The following is a 24,040-nucleotide window of genomic DNA, read 5'->3' as shown; positions in this document are numbered from 1 at the left end:
CCTAAGGACACATTTAGTGGGTACATCGGGAGCTTTTCTGGCGTACATGCTAAGCGTAAGGACAAAACATTATGTAAACAGGACCTAAGGTTGCAAATCACTCCAGAGTCCATTACCTATGTAAATTCTACTTATCTTATCTTCACTTATTTAAGCAAAGACATTGCCTATTAAAATGTCAGGGAAATTATGTAATACGGAAAGGTTTACACCGCTGCCCGTGTAATTATGTGCTCCATAAACTACCTGTTTCCGAAGAACTATGAAATAAGCAGGAAGAGATACGCCAAAGGCATTACTGACAATTACAATGGAGAGTAAAACATCCAGGGAGTGGTAAGCCGCCCACACATATTATGTTGATCGATCCTGCTGACAATCTAATGTGTATGGAGGTCTCCTTACTGTCCCCCGATAACAGGCTTTGGGGAAATGAGGATCGGCAAGTTTATTTTAAACATGCCAATTCTCTGTTCTGCCGGGGAAGAAGCTGCTGTCAGAAGGTGATCAGTTGTCCGTGCCCGGACAACCCCTTTAAATCAATTGAGGAAGTTTTTCGCAAATCAGTTAGATGGACGTTTTAACAGTAGGGCTTACCTAAGCATTGTAGCTGACCAAGTCTATCCAGCAGCTGGAGAACCACAGGTTTGGAAAAATAGATCTAGCGGCTTGTGTTCTATTACCTGCAACAGCTGCCACGCTATTAAATGGGTTGTATGGAAATGCCAGTTTCTAATATCACCAGTATATCAATCACATAAAGCGTAATCCTAGAACATTATCGCTACCAGCAATAGTCTACCTAGATCATAAAGGAAGCTGCGTATTTACCTGGTCCTGGTTCACCAGTGAATAGACATAGAGAGGAAGTAGCAGTCTGTTGAGTAGATGGTCTGTTAGGACATCATTAAGAAACTCGCAGTTGATAATCAGAATATCATTGAGATAATTTAAATGATCCAGGTGCTGTGATACTAAATTACTGAGACTTCCTCGATTCTTGTGTCTGGAAAATAGATGGATACAAAATACGGTGACTCAAGGATTGGTTACTGCTATTATGTAAAACTCTACGCACAGAATAGACGGGAAGGGAAATCTCAATGCTACAGCATTCCAAGACATTTTGGACAATTGTAGCTTCCAACTTTGTGGGAAGTTTGGGGTCAAGCCCTTTCCTGTTCCAGCATGACTGTGCCCCAGTTCACAAAGGGATGTCCATAAATACATGGTTTGAGGAGTTTGGTGTAGAAGAACCGCACACAGCCATGACCTCAACCCAATCCAACACCTTTAGGATGAATTGGAAAACCGATTGCAAGTCAGACCTTCTCGTCCAAAATGAATGGCCTGACCCCACTAATGCTCTTAAGGCTGAATGGGCACAAATTCCCACAAACACACTCCAAAATCTTGTGGAAATTGCTCCCAGAAGAGTTGAGGCTGTTATAGACGCAAAAGTGGGCTCTACTCTATTTTATCTGCCATGGTTTTGGAATAAGATGTCCAACAAGCCCATATAGATGTGATGGTCAGATGTCCACATAGTTCGGGTCACATTATGTACTTCAGATGCAAAATCCAATCATACTTGCAGTCAGAGTAGATTATTTTACATAAAACAGACTAATTCATAAACATATAAAACCAGCTGCATAATAATAACAACTATGAAGATGCATCATAGTAAAATCCGAACACATTTATCATGACACCTATGAATATAGTGCTTGTCATGTATAAAGGGAGCATGTGACTAGGACAGACCCCTTTATTTCAGAGCACGTTAAAAATACTCATAATAGAATTATATTGTAGAGTTACATATTGCTAAATAAGCGTTATTATGCCTAAGATTGGAAAACCCAACAAATTGAAATATAGTTTACATTATGGATTCTGAGCCGTTCAGACGCCGCCGATCCTTGATCCAGCTGTACACCGACATGATGGGATGAAATCATGTCCTGCTGGGGTGTGTGAAACATAAGGTGTATGAGTAGGCTGTATCATACATTTCCAATAAGTGGGGGTCCCATCTTGGGGGTATATATAAAGTATATACTTACTATATAAAAAGAACAATGTACCACATTAGCACATGGTTGTCCACTGCTGTCCGGAACATTAGGCAGGGAAGAGGGAGAAGAGGCAGCAACACTTAATGCACATACCCTGCCACAACCAATCATGTATTTGAGTGTACATTTGGAAGAAACGGGTATATTCAAGGTGTTCTACAATGGGCATGTGTATATATATATATATATATATATATATATATATAAAATGCAGCCATGTGACATTAGCAAATGCTGCCATGGGACAAAGGCTTCCTGTATACAGTCTCAGGTGTGAACACGCATCTCTTATTTGTTCTTACCGGGTCTCGTTTGCATGCACTTTTCAATATATGTATGAAATACTACCGCTATGGCATTACACCTCTGATCTCGAAGGAATCTGCTCCAATTAGGTTATAATGCCAAATGACACTCCAGACGCAGCCTAGCATCCTCCACTGCCATCCTTTCCCACTAAAGAATGTGGTCTATTAATTTAGCCAAATTACAATCACTTTAATGGATTGTTTGAGAATATGGATTGCGCTACCACTCCAATCACTCAAGCACAACAAGCAAGGCTTCAATTAGTACATGAGGAGGCTGCTGTGGGGGGCAATGACCCGGAGGAAGCTGTGAATAATTCATGCAATCCAATTAAGAGGCAGTCATACGATCATTCAGAATGTAGGAGATTAAAGGCATCAGGATTAAGCACTTGTTTATAAAGGAAAAAATCAACACAGTAGCGAGAATGATCTAAATCTTGGCTGCGGCCCAGGCTAAGAGACTTTACAGGGGTTCTCATTGATAAATCTTCATTCTGCAACTCTGCAACTTTGGGAATGTTAATGATCATTCCAGCAATGCATAAACAACACTACTCGCAATAAAAGTGGTGGAGGGGAGATTGTGCCAAGCCAGCATTTCCATAGGCTGCAAAGTGTGAGCCGCGCAGAGTTTACGGTTATGCCTGTTTGATGGAGCACGCTGTAAGTAACCACTAAATCCTCCTGCAATGAATTATCAGAGGTCTGGGGAAAATGACTGCTATTAAACACTGTAGGCCACCAAGAAGGAATATTATTACATTCATAAATGAAGATTATCTTATTTTGGAAACATTATGAAGAGACAGTACATTGGAAAAGACTACAGACACCTTTACAACCACATTTATTTGTACTGCATCTATAATGTAAATGGAAGCAACTTTGCAAAATTAAAAGTGTCCTATTATTGTGGGTCTACAGCTTCTATACAGGCATATATGTTTCCATGGTAACAGACCACAAACAAACACTGAGTAGTCTAATCCGGCAGTCAGACTTCCTTCCATTTGTCCCCCAAGTCTTAATAACATACATTAGGTAGTTAAACTAGACACAAGGGACAAATGGAAGGCAATAGGACTGCAGGATCAGTCTGGACAGGGTTTGTTTGTTGTCTGTTACCATAGAAACATAGTCCTGTATAGGAGCTGTGGACACAAAACGAAAGGAAATTAGTAAATTAAGACGATATGCAAAGTTGCTCACATTTTCATTTTAGATGCATAGGAACAATTTAAAAAAAAAAATTTGAGAAGATGTATATCGCCTATTAAAGAAATGCTCTGTCCAGCGATAACATCGGACAGACTCACTAATGGATAATCACAATGGGAAACACAACAAAGAGAAGTCTGAAACACTATTTATAGAGGCGTAAGGTGTAAAAATAGATGTGGTATTATTACAGTATTTAAAGTGAAGTAAAGTAAATACAATTTTTCCAGTAAAAAAAAAAAAAAGAAGATGATATACACTTACTCTTCATCGGTCTGGACACACTTATCAAGCTCAATGACATGAATTCCAATGAACCAAACCAGATTGGAAAAATACGGCACAGCAGTTTTATCTCTAATATAATGTAACATGGGCTGGTTGTTAACTAAAAATAATAAAAAAAAGAAATAAACAGGTTAATATATGATAAAAGCACAAGAAACGGAGCAAAAAAAAAGTCTAAATTATACAAACAAGCCAATGACCTTGAAAGGACAGTGTCCATTAGGCTAAAATAGGGTAAAGACTGTATATTTGTACACTCAGCAGCGGTTTTTAACGATTATAGCTGATGCCGTAAATGTGTAACAATATTTCCTTGTTTTATTTGATTCCTCCAATTACAAAAATGTTATGGCTGCCACAGCGAGGAGAGGGCTTGTAAATCTGTGTTTAGTAACGAGGCCGTTATCCGCAATTAAACGAAGTAAACAGCTTTAACGAAGAGCAAAGATATTGTGGGTGTGTGTGTGTGTATACATATATATATATATATATACACACACACACACACACACACACACACTTGACGCAAAGCATAGGTATACATAGAAATTAAAAACGCAGACTACTAAATATGTGAACACAACAGCGAACGGGACACATCTATATAGAGTGCTTAAGACAATTCCCAGCTAATTGAAGAATCACCAGTACATACGAGTCATTGAGTTTTATGGACACCACATTTTTATTTTTTATTATTGGGGTGGGAAATGGTCTTAAAATTAGGCTCTTGCTTAAAAACAAAGGGGCAGATTTACTTGTGTCAAGGTCTAGAAAGCGTCAAAAAATATGTGCCAAATTTAGCGCAAATTGGCATAGTTTGGCGCAATTTTCATGTTTTCTACCTCACACGACACCTTTTTAAAAAGTGCCCCAAAGAGGATCGTAGCTTAGCTAGAAAGGGGAAGGGGTTAAAATGTTCAAAAAACTGGCAGAAAATTGTAGTGCAAAATAAGCCAAAGCAAAAGTGGTATAAGAAAGAGAAAAGTGTCTAATAGGTCATGCAAGATGCGCCAAATTCATCACACAGCACGCACCTTTGGAAAATAATTTCGGCTTTTTGTGCCTGCCGGTTTTAAGTTTATGCTGTCTAGCTATTACAGAATTAGACAGAATTAGTAAATGTGGGCCAAAAAGTGTGGGGAAAAGTTAATAAACACCTTCATGTAGGTAAACTAGTGCAGACACTAAAAGCGGAGGAGTTGTCCAGAGCAGCCTTTGCACTAGTTTTCTTAAAGGGACTGACCACCTTTGAACACCATTTTATCAATCTAAATCGGTTCAAAATTCTGTGCGGCTTAATTTTTTAACAAAGCAGAGCATCAAATCCTCTGCATAGACATAGTAATAAAATAGAACAAGCTTGCAGCCTGTAGCCACTAGAGGGAGCCGATCATCTCACTGCATGCTGTTACATATTGAACGCAATAACACAGTATGCAGTGAGCCCCAAAGCTCCCTCTAGTGGCAATTGCAGGTAGCCAGCAAGTGATCTTTTAAATCTTTATAGCGGATTTGGAGATTTGTATATTATTAATAATAAAACAACAACAGGATTAAAAAAAAAAAAAGTGTAGATTCAATTTAAAGAGGATCGGTCACACACTTCTGATGCCCTGTCTGAGGGCAGCATAAAGTAGTAACACACTGATTTAAGCTGCCACTTACTAGGTAATGTTAACAAGTTTAGTAGTATTTAGTACTTCTACTTGGGAAACGTGACCGATGCTAGAAGTAAGAGTCCAAATATATTTATTTATTCACGCTCCCCTCCCCCTCCAGCCGCTGATTGACACTTTCGTGCCTATTACTGTACATAGGGAGAAAAGTTTAGACAGCGGCTGGAGGGGGGAGGGGAGCGTGAAGAAATTAATATACTTGGACTCGTGTTTGCAGCGTCGGACGCGTGTCCAAAGTATAAATACTAAATACTCTTAATCTACTTCACATTAACTAGTAAGTGACAGAACACTGAAATCGGTGGAGCGGTCACTTATTTATGCTGCCCTCATACAAGGCAGATTCAATATCTGACCGATCCGCTTTAAGGCCGCTTTCAGGCGGCCATGATACCGCTGCATTTTAACGTCAGTATCACGGCCACAAGACTTGGACCCCTGAGTTTTTACTGATTAAGGCTGGATTCACACGAGCGTGTGCGTTTTGCACGCACAAAAAACGCGATGTTTTTGCGCGCGCAGAATGTCCATAAGAGCTCAGTGTGTCAGCAGCTACATGATTTTCGCGCAGCCGCCATCATTATGACACTATATGTTTGTAAACAGAAAAGCTTCCGTCTGCTGCGCATTATTTTCACGCACCCATTGACTTCAATGGGTGCGTGATGCGCGAAAAACGCACAAATATGGGACATGTCGTGAGTTTTACGCAGCGGACACACGCTGCGTGAAAATCACGGACTGTCTGAACGGCCCCAATGACTAACATAGGTCTGTGCGAGGCGTGTGAAAATCGTGCGCATTGCATGGATGTATTACACGTTCGTCTGAATAAGCCCTCAAACACATTAAAGCATTCGATTTTGATCTAAGATCAGCTCAGTAGAACCATGCGGAGTTCCAGGTCACGTGGACGTAATATGGACTGCATTTTAAAGTGTATTACGGCCGTCTGAAACCAGCCTAAATGTGCCCAGTGCGAGTCTGTGTTGTAATATTTTCTGATAAATTAACAAAGACGCGTAGACAGTTATGCTGCCAATTAATTAAGTTTCCATTTTTTTCAGTCTATTTAGTAAATATTATGTTCAAGAACAAACATAAAAACCCAGAAACTGAAGAATTACATTCAAGGGTTCAACTAACAACCTATACTGTAAGGCTGGGTTCACACGAGCATGTTCGGTCCGTAAAGGACGGAACGTATTTCGGCCACAAGTCCCGGACCGAACTCAGTGCAGGGAGCCAGGCTCCTAGCATCATAGTTATGTACGATGCTAGGAGTCCCTGCCTCTCCGTGGAACTACTGTCCCGTATTGAAAACATGAAAGATTTCTAATCAAGACACATGCACAGCTAAATAAACGGTAAATGGTCAGCAAACTTACATGACACTGCGTTATGGCACATAGGGATCACCAGCGAAGAGAGGGCAAGAAACAGAAAATAGGTATTAAATTCAGAAAACGGGTCAATAAAGCAGAAGTAATCACATTTACCATATATTTTTTTATATAAATAAAAAGCGAAAAAAATTCAAAAATAGTGAAAAAGCAGAGAGAGTTAAAAAAAAAACAAAAAAAAACAACAACTTTATCCTAAAAAATGAAAACTATACTCCAGTATGCCAAATATGAAAGAGCCCTGGAATCTACACATGGAAAAAACGAGAGCAGAATATCAACAAGCAGCAAATATATATATAAAAAAAAAAAGACATTAAACACAAAATAAAAATCGCTAGTAAAAATATCGTCCTCTTCAGCCAAATCATTAAAAAGAGTCTATACAACCATTTCTTAGATCTATGCATTTCCCTTTCCATTTTGCAGGCAATGCCCATTACATTTCGGCCCACACTAAACTTTGCCAGGCTCCTGAGTGGCCTAGCTGTGATATAGTGGAAGGTTTAGCTGCACAAGTAGGAACTTTTGCTCTTCTAGAAAGCTGAGTAACAACCCTTGTGTTGTAATTGGTTACTTCCCAAGATACAGCTGGATAGTTTGTTATATACCTGGCAGAATAGGACGGCTATTCACTATATATTTTTTAATAGACATAAAACACTTATAAAAAAAAAGTTACAGATCTGATGCTTAGCAATTCTAGTGGTATAAGCAGATACTCTCCTCACATCCTTATGGAGGGGGGGGGGTACGGTTATTATCGAAGGCCTTGTTTACCGTTTTTTTCAGGTGGAAGATGCCAATTCTGCGCCGAAGTCTACCCACAAATTAAATGGGGCCAATCCGCGTACGGTTCCGCGGCAAACTGTAAATCGGCGTAAAAAATCCACCAGTAGCATGCAGATCCCGAAAGCGGATTTCCCTTGAAATCTGTATTAGGTTTTTCTGCCTCTGAAATCCGTCATGTGAACGTGCCCTAAACTGCCTCTTTATTATTTTGTAAGAATATGCACTGCCATATAATAAATAAATGCCTAGAAATAGAAGTGTATGAGCGGTTCTCTTCCGTCACGTTGTTCGAGTGTACCGCCAGTTAAGATTAGAAACTTCATGCTCTTAGAGTCTCACGCACCATTAGGCTCCGTTTATGCGTCAGATTTGGCATGAATTATCTGATGACAATCCGCATCCCATACATGTGAACGTGGTTTCCGCATCCCCATGAAAAGAAAAATTTCAGCGCAGATTTTTGTCTGCCTTGGAAAAAAATCTGCCACGAAATAAGTATCACGCTACTTATCTCAGACAGAAACGCAGAGGATTACCTAATATCTAATAACCCCTGTATGGATCTGAGGCACAACCACAGCAGAGTCAGGGCAGAAATACAAGTTGGAGCCTTCAAAGCTTCGCTGTTCGTGCTGCAGACCTCTCCATCCGAATACATTAAAGAGGCTCTCTCACTACATTATAAGTGCCCTGTCTCCTATATAAGGAGATGGGCGCTGTAATGTAGGTGACAGTAATGCTTTTTATTTTAAAAAACGATCTTTTTTCACAAAGTTAGGAGCGATTTTGGTTTATGCTAATGAGCTTTCTTAATGCCCAAGTGGGCGTACTTTTACTTTCGACTAAGTGGGCGTTGTACAGAGGAGTGCATGACGCTGACCAATCGGCATCATGCACTCCTCTCCATTCATTTACACTGCACTAGCGATATAGATATATCGCTATGTGCAGCCTCATACACAAGCCCTAACATTACTAGTGTCCTGATAATGAATACACATGACCATCCAGCCTGGACGTCATGTGTACTCAGAATCCTGACACTTCTGACTCTTTTTTGTGAGATTCCAGCAAGGGAAACCAAATCTCGTTTAGCTCCGTGATCTCGCGAGATTTGGTTTCACTTGCTGGAATCTCACAAAAAAAGAGTCAGAAGTGTCAGGATTCTGAGTACACATGACGCCCAGGCTGGATGGTCATGTGTATTCATTATCAGGACACTGTAGTAACGTTAGGGTTTGTGTATGAGGCTGCACATAGTGATATAACTATATCGCTAGTGCAGTGTAAATTAATGGAGAGGAGTGCATGATGCCGATTGGTCAGCGTCATGCACTCCTCTGTACAACGCCCACTTGGTCGAAAGTAAAAGTACGCCCACTTGGGCATTAAGAAAGCTCATTAGCATAAACCAAAATCGCTCCTAACGTTGTGAAAAAAGATCGTTTTTTTAAATAAAAAGCATTACTGTCACCTACATTACAGCGCCCATCTCCTTATGTAGGAGACAGGGCACTTATAATGTGGTGACAGAGTCTCTTTAAATTAAGATGTTCGCATAGTCGACCTTGTTATAGATACAGTGGAACTGTAGCCCGGATCCGGTCACTATGTCTATACGCCTGCTAGCGAACATTACACTTGTCACCAGTGCCCTTTCATACTGCAGAGAGAGACTGCCAGCTTAAATAAGACCTATTATATATAGAAGAAAGACGGACAGCTGGCCATTCCCTGTTTGGGTAAGATATCCAAGTTATTTTAGCTTTTGTATATCTCACTCTTAGGCTCTGTTCACATCTGCGTCGGGTCTTTCCATTGTTCGGCTTCGTCAGAGGAGCAGAACAAGGTAAAATCAGAAGCAATGGTTCAGTTGCACCATAGACACCACTACTGGCGCGCCGACGGAACCCATTGACTTTAATGGGTTCCGTCAGCTTTCCATCGGGGTGTCCGTGGTATTACCGGACACAATAGCACAGCATGCTGCTCTATTTTTTCCGGTAATCTTGGCCAGATCTGCGACGAAAGCCCCTAACAGAGCTTCAACGCAGATGTGAACTGAGCCTTGGGAAAGAGGAAGTGAAGGAGTTCAATATTTCAATTCTCCGCCTACTCTGTCCCACATTAAAATGAATGGAGAGTGCAGCGGGCACATTGAGGAAGTTTTAAGTGGATCACTGGAGGTATAGTTTAAAAACCGTAAAATAAGTTAACCCTACATTTAAAAAATAAAAATAAAAAATAAATGCTATAAAAAGCACAAGAAATGTGTTAAGAATTATTTGTGTATTTTAGGGCCTATTCACGCGGAGTTTTTTGCAGGCAGAAAATTCTGCCTGGAAATAAATCCGCTCCGTTTTTTTTAAGTGGTTTTGACCACACACGTTCTTTGACGCATTTGTTGCTGCGGTTTTTTAAGGCGTTTATTTTTCATACTTCTTCAAGAGACAAAGTGAAATTCCGCGCGTGTTTTATGACGAAAAACAGGGGAAAGAAAGCATCAAAAATCTCGGCAACAAACGCGTTTATTTCCGTCTCCCATTGATTGCAATGGGGTTTTTGAGGCAGAAAACACCTCAACACCTCTTTTTCCCCGTGAGCGGTTTTTTTGCTCGCGGTACAAAACGCCTCGACCTCCCATTGAAGTCAGTCAATTTCGGCCGTTTTTTGCCGCGGTTTCCGTGGCAAAAATCTCCGCGTGGACAGGTCCTTACTGTGAACAAAAATGTCTGAAGACATGAGCTCTCTTACATCTCAAATATCCGAGACCTGAGCTCATCCTGGCCTTACACGGCCTTAAACAAAGTAAGCGGATACCATACTACAGTAATGAATGACCCGAAGGGCAATTGGTTTGTGTCTACAGAGAATCATTTCTCTTTAGTGCTTTTAGGTGAACTTCTAAAATGAAGGGAATGTGGTAATACTTAGGTAGATACCAAACACCATTCCTCCAAAAACAGAGTTTTTGGAATAATAAACACATCTTCACTGCAGTTCACTTGTGCCATCTAGTGGTTGCTGCTGAGATTACAATGTGCAGAAAAACCCATAAATGGAAGAAAAATTCTCAAAAATGAACAAAATCCGTCCATTGGGACCATATAAATGTAACTCGCGTGGTAAAAAGGGATAGAATTAGACATCTTGCACCTTTTGAAATACATCTTTTAAAAACAACATGTATTATAGCATGTTATGTTTTACTGTTGACAGCAGCTGGTACATTATTAAAGGGGTTATCCTGTAGTTCACATACAGAACATAAATGTGCCCCTTTAACGGATATTCACAACTTAAAGGGGTTTTCGAGTTTCAATGTAATAAAAACTGTACCCACCAGGTGTATGGAGATAAAAAGTCGCAAAACATGGCCCACAACATTTTCGCAATAATTTCACATTTTTCACCGTTATACGCGACTCTCACAATTAAAAAAAATAATGTTTTCACGGCCAGACAGCTCCCATAGAAGTCAATGGATCACTTTTACTGGCCATTTTTTGGAAACAATCCTTATAACGGCCGGTAAAAACTGATCCTGGCCGAGGACTCACCGCACATAGCGCTACTTTGAGCGCTGAGCCCAAGGAAACCCTTGACATTACTGTCGATAGAAGGACCGTGATCTCAGGCTTTCAACAATTGAATCCCTGGCCAGAGCATCGAAAGACCTCTGGCCGGGGACTTCAGTCTTGTAGCTAGCTCCCGTCCATGTAGATAGCACCTCCATGCCTGAGGATAGCAGGCCCCCTGCCCATCCACTGTATATAGCGTGCCACTGAATTCCCAGCGACCAGACCCCACTCTGGCAGGCGATTACGGTCCTGGAGAAGCCGCCGGCGTCACTATCCATATATGGACAGTGACGTCAAGAGGTTACTCGTAGAGCAGAATCCCTGGTCCGCTCTGGCACGGGATTCTGCTCTCCTGACGTCACGTGACTGTCCATACATGGACAGAGACATCAGGGGCACCGTCTATGAGGAATCAGAGGGATTCCGCTCCTACAGTGAGCTACAGTGGCGCTATCTACAGGGGAGGGGGTGGTATCTACAGGGGGCGTGGCACTATCTACAGGGGACACTGTGGCGCTATCTACAGGGGCACTATCTACAGTGGGCTCTGTGGCACTATCTACAGGGACATTGAAAGCACTGTGGTGATTTCAGGGGGTTGGGACAAAAAAACAAAAAACACCTGACAAATGAAATCTATCCTATTGCCATGAAAAACGGATGACAAACGGCAATTAAAAACGGACAGACGGACCTGAAATGGATGAATATTTGGAGAGGCACTGGTGCAAAACAGCCATGAAAAACTGACAGTTAATCAGTTTTTAATGGCCGTTTTTTTCACTGTCGTGTGAATGTAGCCTTAAGCCAGATTCACACGAACTAATGCAAACTCAGTCGTGAATAATTATGATGGGTCAATCGGGTTTTCTTCTGGCTAACTTTTATTTATTTTTTTCTAATAGCACAGGAGTCTACGCAATTCTTACCGTCAAACAGCAACAAAGTCCAAACGGAAAGAAAATCAGAGCGGATGTGAACAAAGCCTTATTCTCCTGTACATAGCAATGCCAAATATGTGTACAAATGGGGTAACAAACTCTGCCTGATGTGGACATGTTATAGCCTTCCGCCCATTTATAATGTATTTGTGTGAAGCAGGGTGTCTAACTGAAGGGGTTGTCCAGTTTAGGAAACTCATTATCCTTCTAACAAGTAAGGATTGTCCAAAGTGGACAACCCCTTTAAAAAAATAGAAATAAAAAAAAAATTAGATAGAGGTAGTTTTAAAGAGAACCTTTCACTAGCCCATACAGTGAAGGAAATAAGTATTTGATCCCTTGCTGATTTTGTAAGTTTGCCCACTGTCAAAGACATGAACAGTCTAGAATTTTTAGGCTAGGTTAATTTTACCAGTGAGAGATAGATTATATAAAAAAAAAAAAAAAAAAAAAAAAAAAAACAGAAAATCACATAGTCAAAATTATATATATTTATTTGCATTGTGCACAGAGAAATAAGTATTTGATCCCTTTGCCAAACAAGACTTAATACTTGGTGGCAAAACCCTTGTTGGCAAGCACAGCAGTCAGACGTTTTTTGTAGTTGATGAGGTTTGCACACATGTTCGATGGAATTTTGGCCCACTCCTCTTAGCAGATCATCTGTAAATCATTAAGATTTCGAGGCTGTCGCTTGGCAACTCGGATCTTCAGCTCCCTCCATAAGTTTTCGATGGGATTAAGGTCTGGAGACTGGCTAGGCCACTCCATGACCTTAATGTGCTTCTTTTTGAGCCACTCCTTTGTTGCCTTGGCTGTATGTTTCGGGTCATTGTCGTGCTGGAAGACCCAGCCACGAGCCATTTTTAATGTCCTGGTGAAGGGAAGGAGGTTGTCACTCAGGATTTGACGGTACATGGCTCCATCCATTCTCCCATTGATGCGGTGAAGTAGTCCTGTGCCCTTAGCAGAGAAACACCCCCAAAACATAATGTTTCCACCTCCATGCTTGACAGTGGGGACGGTGTTCTTTGGGTCATAGGCAGCATTTCTCTTCCTCCAAACACGGCGAGTTGAGTTAATGCCAAAGAGCTCAATTTTAGTCTCATCTGACCACAGCACCTTCTCCCAATCGCTCTCAGAATCATCCAGATGTTCATTTGCAAACTTCAGACGGGCCTGTACATGTGCCTTCTTGAGCAGGGGGACCTTGCGGGCACTGCAGGATTTTAATCCATTACGGTGTAATGTGTTACCAATGGTTTTCTTGGTGACTGTGGTCCCAGCTGCCTTGAGATCTTTCATGGAGCCCCAGATCGATGTCGATTGACAGTCATTTTGTATGTCTTCCATTTTCTTACTATTGCACCAACAGTTGTCTCCTTCTCACCCAGCGTCTTACTTATGGTTTTGTAGCCCATTCCAGCCTTGTGCAGGTCTATGATCTTGTCCCTGACATCCTTAGAAAGCTCTTTGGTCTTGCCCATGTTGTAGAGGTTAGAGTCAGACTGATTAATTGAGTCTGTGGACAGGAGTCTTTTATACAGGTGACCATGTAAGACAGCTGTCTTTAATGCAGGCACCAAGTTGATTTGGAGCGTGTAACTGGTCTGGAGGAGGCTGAACTCTTAATGGTTGGTAGGGGATCAAATACTTATTTCTCTGTGCACAATGCAAATAAATATAATTTTGACTATGTGATTTTCTGGTTTTTTTCTAACATAATCTATCTCTCACTGGTAATATTAACCTAGCCTAAAAATTCTAGACTGTTCATGACTTTGACAGTGGCCAAACTTACAAAATCAGCAAGGGATCAAATACTTATTTCCTTCACTGTACATGTGAAGCGGAGTGCACCATATAAAAGCACTGCTGCTCAGACCCTCGGGCACTTTAAACTACTTGTCTAGCCTCCTCCGTTTGAGATATCGGAGTGGTCATATTTGGCGCCCAATATAAATGAGCCCCTGTACTGTCAGAGGGGCGTTTCTATTCATGCAAAGGGCAGTGAGGCGGGATACTTGGTGCTCTGACACTGTCCAATAGGCTACAGCGTCAGAGCTGCTTATGCTGTGTTGTGACCGCTCTCGTGAGATCACAGTCTTGTCATCACTGTCTGACAAAAGCTGGAGAGAGGAGAGTGTCCGTGCGGATACGCACAGCTCCGCCGCTACGGACCCGAAGAGGATAAGAACAAATCACATTCTTCTCCTCTTCTGTACCGTGGCGGATGCAGTGTCGGAGTTTAATTCAATTGGAGGTAAAACCCGCAACAAATAGCAGTTGTTGCTGGGTTTTTTTGCGGCGGGTTCGCAGTGATTCCACCGCAAAAAAACGCAACTCAGAAAAAAATAAATCTTATACTTACCCAGGAGTCTGTGTTTCTTCCTCCAGGCCTACCTCCTGGGATGACGTTTCATCGCATATGACCATTGCAGCCAATCACATCGTATAAAACGTCATCCCAAGAGGCCGGTCTGGATGATGTCAGAGGGCCGGCCTCCTGGGAGGACGCTTTATCCCATATGACCGCCGCTGCAGCCAATCACAGGCTGCAGCAGTCTCCTGGGATAAAACGTCTCCCCAGGAGACCGGCATGCTAGCAGGCCGGCTAAGTGCTGCAGTTTTCCGCAGCGGACATTCCGGGTGGAAGGCTGCACCACAGTTTGGTGCGTTTTTTCTCCCGGAATTCCTTGCGGCTCACCAAGCAGCATATCCGCACTGCAATTTGTGCGGAGAGTTGATCTGTGCACCCACGTGACTGTGGGGGCAGGGTTCATGTGACAGGTGAATGAGCAGGGTCACCACCAGTACAGAATATGGTGACTCCTACCAATATGACAAAAATAGTTAGTGGTATTATTCAAGTCTTCAGTTATTCCGATTTATGGGTTTTTGTGTCACCCCAGAATCTCCTCAAACATGAATGATCATTCCTTTCAAACATAATTCACCATCAACTAACTGGATAAAACATTCCTACCTTTGTAAATATTTAAAGTGATGTTCCTCACTGCAACTCGGACCATGTGCTCAGGGTGGTTAAAGAATTTAATCGCTTCAGTGTAAAGGGCAAAATCGTTGGTGTGCTGGAGGGGAAAAACACAAAATATTATAACAGGGCAAATAGCTCAAGTGACCATTTAAGAATTGGAAATTGAGAACTTCAACCAGAAGAAAAAACTGTAAATCCATTTTGAAAAATGTAAACCAGTCACAATAAACATGACGTACTAATCAACTGGGAACAGAACTATAGCCGTTCTATTAGACACATTTTACATTAATGATGAAGTTTTAGAAAAAAGGAGCATTTTAACGTTTTTTTGGTGGTTAAATGTAATCCCTCTTTGAATTCTTTGCAGGCAGAGAAAATGTGCCTCAGAATTCCCTACAGGAATTTTGAACCAGATTTTGACGTGACTGCGCTCATTTGCCTCGTTTTTCGCCCACGACCATTAGAGCTAATGCAAGAACCGCGGGCCAAAAAAAAAAAAATGCAGCGAAAAACGCTCTGAAACTAGAAAGAACGGACATGCCGCTTTTTTTCCCCCGCGTGCGGCTAAAAGCTGCCCGGGAAAAAAAAACGCCTCTGCCTTCCATCGACATGGGAGGCGATTTCAAACGTTTTTTGGCAGAGATTCCGACGCGATTTCCGCGTCAAAAAAACTCTGGTTTGGAAAGATGAAAAATATTTCAAATGAAAAGAGGGTATAAGAAAAGGTAGACAGTCCAGAATTAACCCCTCGCCACCACAGCCATTTATTTTTACATTTTCGTTGTTTCCTCCCCTTCTTCCAAAATCTCTTTTTTTAATTTTTCCGTCGACATAGCCGTATGAGGGGGATTTTTTTTGTTTTTTTACGAGTACACTGCCAAAAACAACGCTCGTGTGCATGAGCCCTAAGACCCATAACTTTTTTATTTTTTAACGTTTAAAACTTATTTCCCAACACTAATTTTATGTTCAAACTATGGGACAAAGCACAGATATTGGAAAGAGGGGAGGCCTCGGACAATACTCCCATCTGGAATAATAAACATCTCCCTACTGAAGTGGAGAAGTTTCATAATGACAGCGATCTAAAGTGTATGGCCGGCTTTATAGAACTTCTCAGCGGTGTATTAATAGACTACATTATCATCCAGATTTATTATAGAAGATGAAGGTAAGGGACAATCTGAATGTCCAAAACGTCATCAGGATAGAAACAATTGAATCCATCTATATTGGCGATGTCCAAAATTGCGCTAGCTACGCTATTTCTTCCGGTAAAATGACAGACACCCTCACGGATGCAATGACTCAGGCTCTTCCTATGACGGAACAGAAGAACAAAAAAAACTTAGCACATACGTGAACGAAGCCTTAGGCCCAATGCACACGAACGTAAAAAAATCTCCGTAATCACGGACCGTAATACCATTCAGTTCTATTGGCCGCGGACACCTTTCTGTATCGCTACGGATAGGTGTCCGTGCCGTAGAACTGTACCGCACAAGATAGAACATGTTCTATCTTTTGCGTTTTACTGGCCGTACTCCCATACTTTGTATGAGAGAACGGGCTGAAAATGCGGGCTGCAGTCGTCGCCGGCCGGCAATCACGGGCCATGATTACTGGCACGGCTGTGTGCATGAGGCTTTATCCTGCTGAAAAAAGTTTAGGCCCCATGCACACAGCCGTGCCCGTAATTACAGCCCGCAGTATGGGAGCAGGGCTCGTAAAATAGGAAAAATAGGACATGCTCCATAATGCTCGGCACAGTTCAATGGCACGGACACCCATCCATAGCGCTACGGAAAGGTGTCTGTGGCCAACAGAACTGAAGGGGTCCGTAAAACCGCCCCATGCAAATTATCTGTATTTTCATCTATTCGTAAATACGGAGCCGTAGTCATCCGTATAAACGGGAGGGTGTCCGTAAATATGGTCCGTATTGCATCCGTATAGCAGGATCCATTAAAAAAAAAAAAGGGAGGGAGGCTACTAATGTCACCAACATGTTGCACAGCAATGCTTCCGTAAATACGGACGGTTTACGGATGCACATCCGTAGCCGTCCGTATTTACGGAAGCACCCCTAGACTTCTATGGGAGAGTCCATGTCGTAATTACGGACAAGAATAGGACAGGTTCTATTCTATTTTTTCAGCATGGACACCCACCCGGAAAATTACTGAAAGGTGTCCGTGGCCAATAGAAATTAATGGGTCCGTAATTCCGGATTAAATATGCGGTCGTGTGCGTGGGGCCTAAGTGTGACCTTTTTTAACAGCATTCCAACGTGTACATTTGTAGAAACATGATGTAAAACAGACAGAGCCGTGAATTTTTGAGCATCTACTGTGTTTTTACATCATCTACTCCGATTTGTGATGGTTTTCCCATTCATTTCAATGCGGAAAAAAAGAAAGAAAAAAAAGTAAATCGCAGCAGCAGGTAACATCTTTACATGCAGTACTGTTAGTCGGGATCATTCACGTGCTTTTTCTAACATTAGTGGATCTGTCAACCGCACTGCACGAGCCTGTACGAACCAAATCCTCATCTTCAAAGAAAAGTTCTCACTTTGTTGCCACAACCACTAGGTTAGATACTGGGTTTCCATCTTCTCACTTGAAAGCCTTGAGACTTCTAATATAGGATTTAACCCTACAACTCGCTTCTCAAACCCACATCTGAACACTGGTCCTCGCTTCCTACTAAATAAACCTAATAAATAGAACTTGTCTCGTTCTGGCACTCTAAAATGATTCCCAAGAGCCTAGGATGAGTGTCACCAGTTCCTGTGAAGACTATGATAAGATACGTTCATCAGAAATATTTCCCATGGGTTTGGCGGCATGGGTCATTATGATGTGTAAATGATGCCACATAGCTGAACGCATATTCTCTGATAATGACACATCCATCCTGTATAACAGAAACAATTATTACACTCCAGTATATACTGCATAATAAGCGAGCCATAAACATTAGATTTACCGCCCCCCTCCCCCCTTCTATAAGACATTGAGGGAAACAGAGATCCAAAAAGGTTGGATTTAAAGTTGCCAGATCTTTTTCCCCAGAAGATAAGTGGTGCTAGGCAGTCCCTTATCTTTCTTAATTAAAATAACTTAAAGATATTAATAAGAGAGAAGGGGGTGACAGCTGTCAGCCACATGATTGCGCTCATCTAAGGTCTATGACTTTAGCCTGAGTTCACACAGGGTTTTTGAGGTGGTTAAACAGTTTTCGGTTACAAAAACAAAACAAGAGAGAGTCGTTCTACCTGTAAAAAATGCACATGCTTAGGTTTATTCCATCACTAATGTCAATGGAGGAGAAAAAAAACCACCATGACAGCAGGCGGGATGGAGCACACCGCGCTCTCATGTGATACCTCCGCCTGTGGAATATGTTACATTTTGTTCACACGTTTTATTTCGTGTTTTTATTCTACAACGGAACAAAACTTTTTTCATTCAGTCACCTACTGTGTTCAATGGAAATAAAAAAAAATACATGACATTTCCTAACAAAACCCGACCCTGACTGAACTGATGAAGAAAAATGAACTTTGGTATCTGTTTGGATCCATCAAGATATTAATAAAATAAAAACAAAATATGTTAAATTAAATTGGCATACAAAACTAAACAGGGTTTATGGATGTTTAAAGAGATTCTCCGGTCTCAGGCCAAAATTATAAATGTAAAGAGGTATTTGAAGTAATATTACCTGCTGCCCTCCAGTTGCCCCCCTCTGCCGTGGATCCGCCGTTTTAGGGTCCCCTCTGTGCGGTCTTAAAATTACAGCAGCACTTCTCAGACTGAGTCTAAGGCACTCCTCTTCACGGATTGGACAGAACTGCTCACGTGAGCAGCTCTGGCCAATCCGAGAACAGTGGGAGTGTCTCAGACTCGTAGTCTAAGAAGCGAAGTGACCATTTTGGGACAGTACAGATAAGACCCTAAAACGACAGATCCACAGGAGAGGGGCTGAGTTGGAGGGCATTAGATATTATTAATCCATATGCACTATCATATTTAAAATCTTGTCCCGGGACCGGAGGGTCACTTTAACATGTAACTAAACTTACAGAAAACTTCTGACTTGTCATAGTGACATGTCAGAAGTTTTGATCAGTGGGGGTCCAAACAGTGAGACCCCCACTAATTGCTAAAACAAAGTGGCAGAAGCGCTCAGGCGAGTGCTGAGCCGCTTGGTTTCTGATCGGCTTTTCTCGAAAAGCTGATGTAATGGTGTACGGACTCAATAGAAAGTCTATGAGCCCGTACACTAACCGCTCGGCTTTCCAAAAAAAGGCGATCAGAAACTAAACGGCTCAGCGCTTACCAGAGCATTTGATGCTTCGTTTTAGCGATCAGTGTGGTCTCAGTGCTCGGACCCCTAACGATCAAAACGTCTGACATGTCAGAAGTTTTCTGAAAGTTTAGTTATCCTTTAAGTTCTTGAGTCTACACTGCAGAAAATGAGTGCTTGCTGCCATCGTGTGGTAGTAATCCTGTGCACACTACTACACTGCACGAATGCTGAATGAATGAACTGTAATTAAAAGTAGCCCTAAGATCCTTAACCCCTTAATGACAGCTAATTTATTTTTAAAAATGTTGTCTTTGCCTCTGCATCTCAGGAGCCATAACTTTTATTTTTTCATTGATGTAGCTATGTAAGGCCTTGTTTTCTGCGGGAGAAGTTGCATTTTTCTTCTGCGTGGTTTCGTGGGGGGGGGGGGGTAGAAAAAAAATACTGTGTAAGTTATATCATTTTTTTTGCGACTTGAATATAAGAAAAAACAATTTTCAGCACTGGTTTTTTGTTTCTTTTTTTTTATATACCATTACTGTATATAACCAGTTAAATGAACTCTTCAGTTTATTACGGTCGTATAGATCCCGAGTATGTGTAGGATTTTTGTTTTTATGTAATGTATACGCAATAAAATAGATTTTACATTAAATAATGACTATTCTTGGACATTTTTTTTATTGGTTTTTTTTGTTAGTCCCACGAAGGGATAACTTTTATCAACTTAAGTTATTACTTATAATGTGTTAACGTACTCCTGTTTGCTAATACGTTACACTGTGTCACTAAGACACAAACTGATGTTAGGGCAATAGTGATCCTCACAGCAGGTATACTGAAAAGACACACTGTGTCCTCTCTAGGTCCCCAGGACTGACTGCAGAGGGTTCCCCCAGTCTCCGACAGAATCACTGGGTTTCCAGTGATTCAATCAAACAGGGGAGTCCCCCCTTTAAACATGCTGCGGTCATAGACCTTGGCATCCAAAAGTTACACAGATGGGGTCGGAGTCTTCTCCGATCTCAGCTGTATTCAGCATTCTGCTCTAAGTACAGGAGCGGTTAGTAACAGCTCCTACTTCGAGAACAAGCGCTCAGAAGCCTCTTCCACAGTGACGCCAAAACACATGGCTGTATACTGGGGACCTGCAGCGCCCGCTGACAAAGACAGCGGGTGGTAGATGAGGGGGTTAATAAGACATGCATTATACCTGGCTAGACCAATAAAATAGCCATTTACATCTAGGGATGCACAATGCATCGAAACTTCAATACCGTGCACCCCCAAATAGTTCGATACCGTTATTTCATGTATTATTTCAGGCACTGAAGACCTAACACGGGGGTTTTCGTAGTGCGCCCGCCATTGTACTGTCTTTAGTGCCTGCTCATTAGTGCAGCGCCGGCCGCATCACCTCATGCTGACGGCGCGCGCACTTATTGTCAGGACCGGGGCAATGGCTGTATTACACAGCCGCAGCCCCAGCCCCGCTCTATAACAGCGGAGATCAGAGAAACCTCTTATCTCCGCCGTTATTCCTCTGAATGCTGCGATCAAAGCTGACTGCAACATTCAGGGGAAAATGAGAAGGGGATGCCCCTTGGATCGCATCACATGAATCCCTTAGACGTGATTGAGCGACATACCATATATGGCCAGACAGCCCAGGGTCCATTGAAGGACCCCAGGGCTGTCCTACCATATTTCCTGTTGCTATACTTAGGTATGTCCTAACAACTGCCTGTGCACTATCAGTACACAGGCTAATGTACTGTAATATAGATATATGCCAGTACATTAAAGTTTAAAAATAAAAAAGTAAAACCATAAAAGTGATGTTAAATAAAAAACAATACACATACGCCTTTTTTACAATAAACATTAAAATAAGTCTCAATACATAAAACATACACACATTCAGTATTGGCGCGGCCGTAATAACCTGCACAACAATTTTTTTGCGTCATTTATGATGTGTGCTCTGTAAAAAAAAACAAAAAAAACTGCTGTCTTTCACCTGTGAGGTACGAGGTGTGATTAATTCAACCTCCATGTGCCTCACATTAATAGTAATTAACCCCATCATGTACCTTACACATTAACCCATTATGACGGAGAAACATGATGGGGTTAATTACTATTAATGTGAGGCACATTCAAAATTCATCATCACACCTCGCGCCTCACATCAGAAAATGGAAGAACTTTTCTTTTTATTACTGTTGGTAAAGTATCGAATTGGTATCGAAATCGCAATACTACAAAGTATCGGTATCGAAGTCCAAATTCTGGTATCGTGACATCCCTATTCACATCAGTGTTCTGCTTTTCCATTATTCTGTTCCGTCACAGGAATAGAACAGCGAAAAGTCGGAAGCGCCTGATCATTAGCACAACGGACACCAATGGCACCTGTCCAAAACCATTGTCGGACAAAATAGCGCAGAGTGCTGTGCTAGTGTCTCCGGCATTTCTCCACAAATCTCGGACAGAGCCTCGGAAGCAGATGTAAACAGAGCCTGATTTGTAGTAGGTGTCAGGTATTTGAAAATACAAGTTAGATCTATAAAGGTTATAAACCTAAATGACAGAAAGTTGGATTTACACATTTGCTTTTTCTTGGGTATCCCACTGATTTTGATGGGATCCGCAGACAATCTAGGTGTAGGAGTATCAGTCTTCTATTTAATCAGGGAAAAAAAAAACAGAATAGACAGGTAGGATTTCAACCAATTGTGGTCTTAAACGGGTATTCCCTACTCAATTCCTTAACAGGATTACTCGCGAGTTTTCAGATCTTTCAGGAAGGCAGGAAAGGGTATAAAATAATAAACTAACAAGTTACTCACCCTTGAAACGCCCCCTGCTCCAGCGACCATATGCAGTTAGCCGCCGCTTCTGTAGAGGTCACGAGCCATTTATCGATCACATGCCGCTGCAGCCAATCAATGATCTCAGCGTTTATGCTCCGTTCATGGCAGCATCACCACTGAGGCCAGAGACTGACTGCAGTGACATTTGACTGATAGAAAAATACTGCATTTCTGTGATTGTTTTTGGCATTTTGTGAGATATATATATATATATATATACATACACACACACACACACACACTATAAACTATGATATTTTTTTTTTATGCTTTAGTACTTTTGCTGTATAAAAGCATGTTTTTTGCAAAAGAAAAAAAAAAATTGGGGAAACACTTTCCAAGACCCCGAAGTTTTTTATGTTTTTGCACTATTTTCGAGGTACTGTACTTGTTTTTTTTTTTTTTGGGAAAAATCAAACCAAAAAGTTTACGGGGGGAATGGGGAAAAAAAAACAGCAATATCACCATTGTCTTTTTGCGTCTTTTTTTCATGGTGCAACACAGTTCTCTTATTTCTACAGGTGGTTACAATTTCAGAAGTACCATATATCTATTTCTTCTTTACATAAAATATTTTATGAACGAAAGGAGTTGTCCACAGGATAGGTTATAATGGTCTGAAACTCTGGGGGGCCCACCGCTGTGACCCTCCACTGATCGTGAGAAGAGGGGACCCGAAAACCCAGATTCTCCTTACTACACCCCCACAGTGAGGAGGAGCTTGAATAGAGCGGAAGTCGAGCATGTGCCCGCCACTCCATTTAATATCTAAGGGATTGACGGAAACAGTCGAGCGCTGTACTCTGCTGTTTTTATCATTCCCATATACTTGAAATGATGCTCAACCGCCGCTCTATTTAATGTCCTTATCACTGCAACCGAGCAGTGAGGAGGAACAGAGGGTTCGGGACCTCTGCTATCACGTTCAATAGAGGTCCCAGTGTTTATCCTGTGAATAGGTGATAAATGGTGATTCTGGGAGTACCCCTTAAACAAAAATTGTTGCATTTATTTATTATTCATTTTTTATTTGATTAAAAACTTTTTTGGACAGACAACGGCAGACAGTGCGCAAGGTGGGAGAGGGGCAGCCCAGGAACCACTGTCACTGGAGGAACAAGTAGACGCTTTTCACATCCTAATGGAAAGTAGCACTTTCTATTAGGACATGGACAGGCAGCATTATGGCGGGAAGCGGTTTTAAAAGGATATGCCATAAATGCCTGTTAGGTGCGGGACCCCTTTCACCGATGCACGGTTACATCTTTCCAAACAGATTTCAATATCATAGTCTATAGGAGCTTGTAGTGCCGGTGAAGGAAAAGCATTGCCTAACTAGCATGGTGTCCCCTTTATTTTGAGGATCAATGGGGGTCCCAGAAGGGAGTCTTAGCCTATCCTAGCAATTTGCCGTTGATTCTAATGGTAAAACCCCTTCAACTGCTGGGATCAGAGTTTCCTCTGTGTTAGTTACAGCGTTACAGAGTGTGAACGTGCATTACAGCCGAGCTCCTGCTGCGAGTGCGCTGGCGATTCTCGCACAATCACTTTG

The 24,040-nt window shown here is 41.7% G+C and overlaps 1 protein-coding gene across 12 annotated transcripts in view; it reads right to left on the bottom strand.

Annotated features, from left to right (window-relative positions):
• CLEC16A (C-type lectin domain containing 16A) overlaps positions 1-24,040 on the bottom strand; it is a 327,820-nt gene that overhangs the window by 271,550 nt on the left and 32,230 nt on the right. For 11 of the 12 annotated variants that reach the window (XM_075830097.1, XM_075830102.1, XM_075830099.1 and 8 more), the window contains exons 5-7: positions 15,281-15,386; positions 3,875-3,998; positions 832-1,006 (exon numbers count right to left, since the gene is read on the bottom strand). In XM_075830097.1, coding sequence (XP_075686212.1) covers positions 832-1,006; positions 3,875-3,998; positions 15,281-15,386 — 405 coding nt within the window. Of the gene's footprint in view, positions 1-831; positions 1,007-3,874; positions 3,999-15,280; positions 15,387-17,838; positions 18,019-24,040 lie in introns of those variants that run through there. The other variant, XM_075830107.1, reaches the window with a different exon arrangement.

The sequence above is a fragment of the Rhinoderma darwinii genome, chromosome 6, assembly GCF_050947455.1.
Source record: "Rhinoderma darwinii isolate aRhiDar2 chromosome 6, aRhiDar2.hap1, whole genome shotgun sequence".
Lineage (NCBI taxonomy): Eukaryota > Metazoa > Chordata > Amphibia > Anura > Rhinodermatidae > Rhinoderma > Rhinoderma darwinii.
The sequence above is the reverse complement of the archived record's forward strand: the minus strand, read 5'-3'. Positions and strand labels throughout refer to the sequence as shown.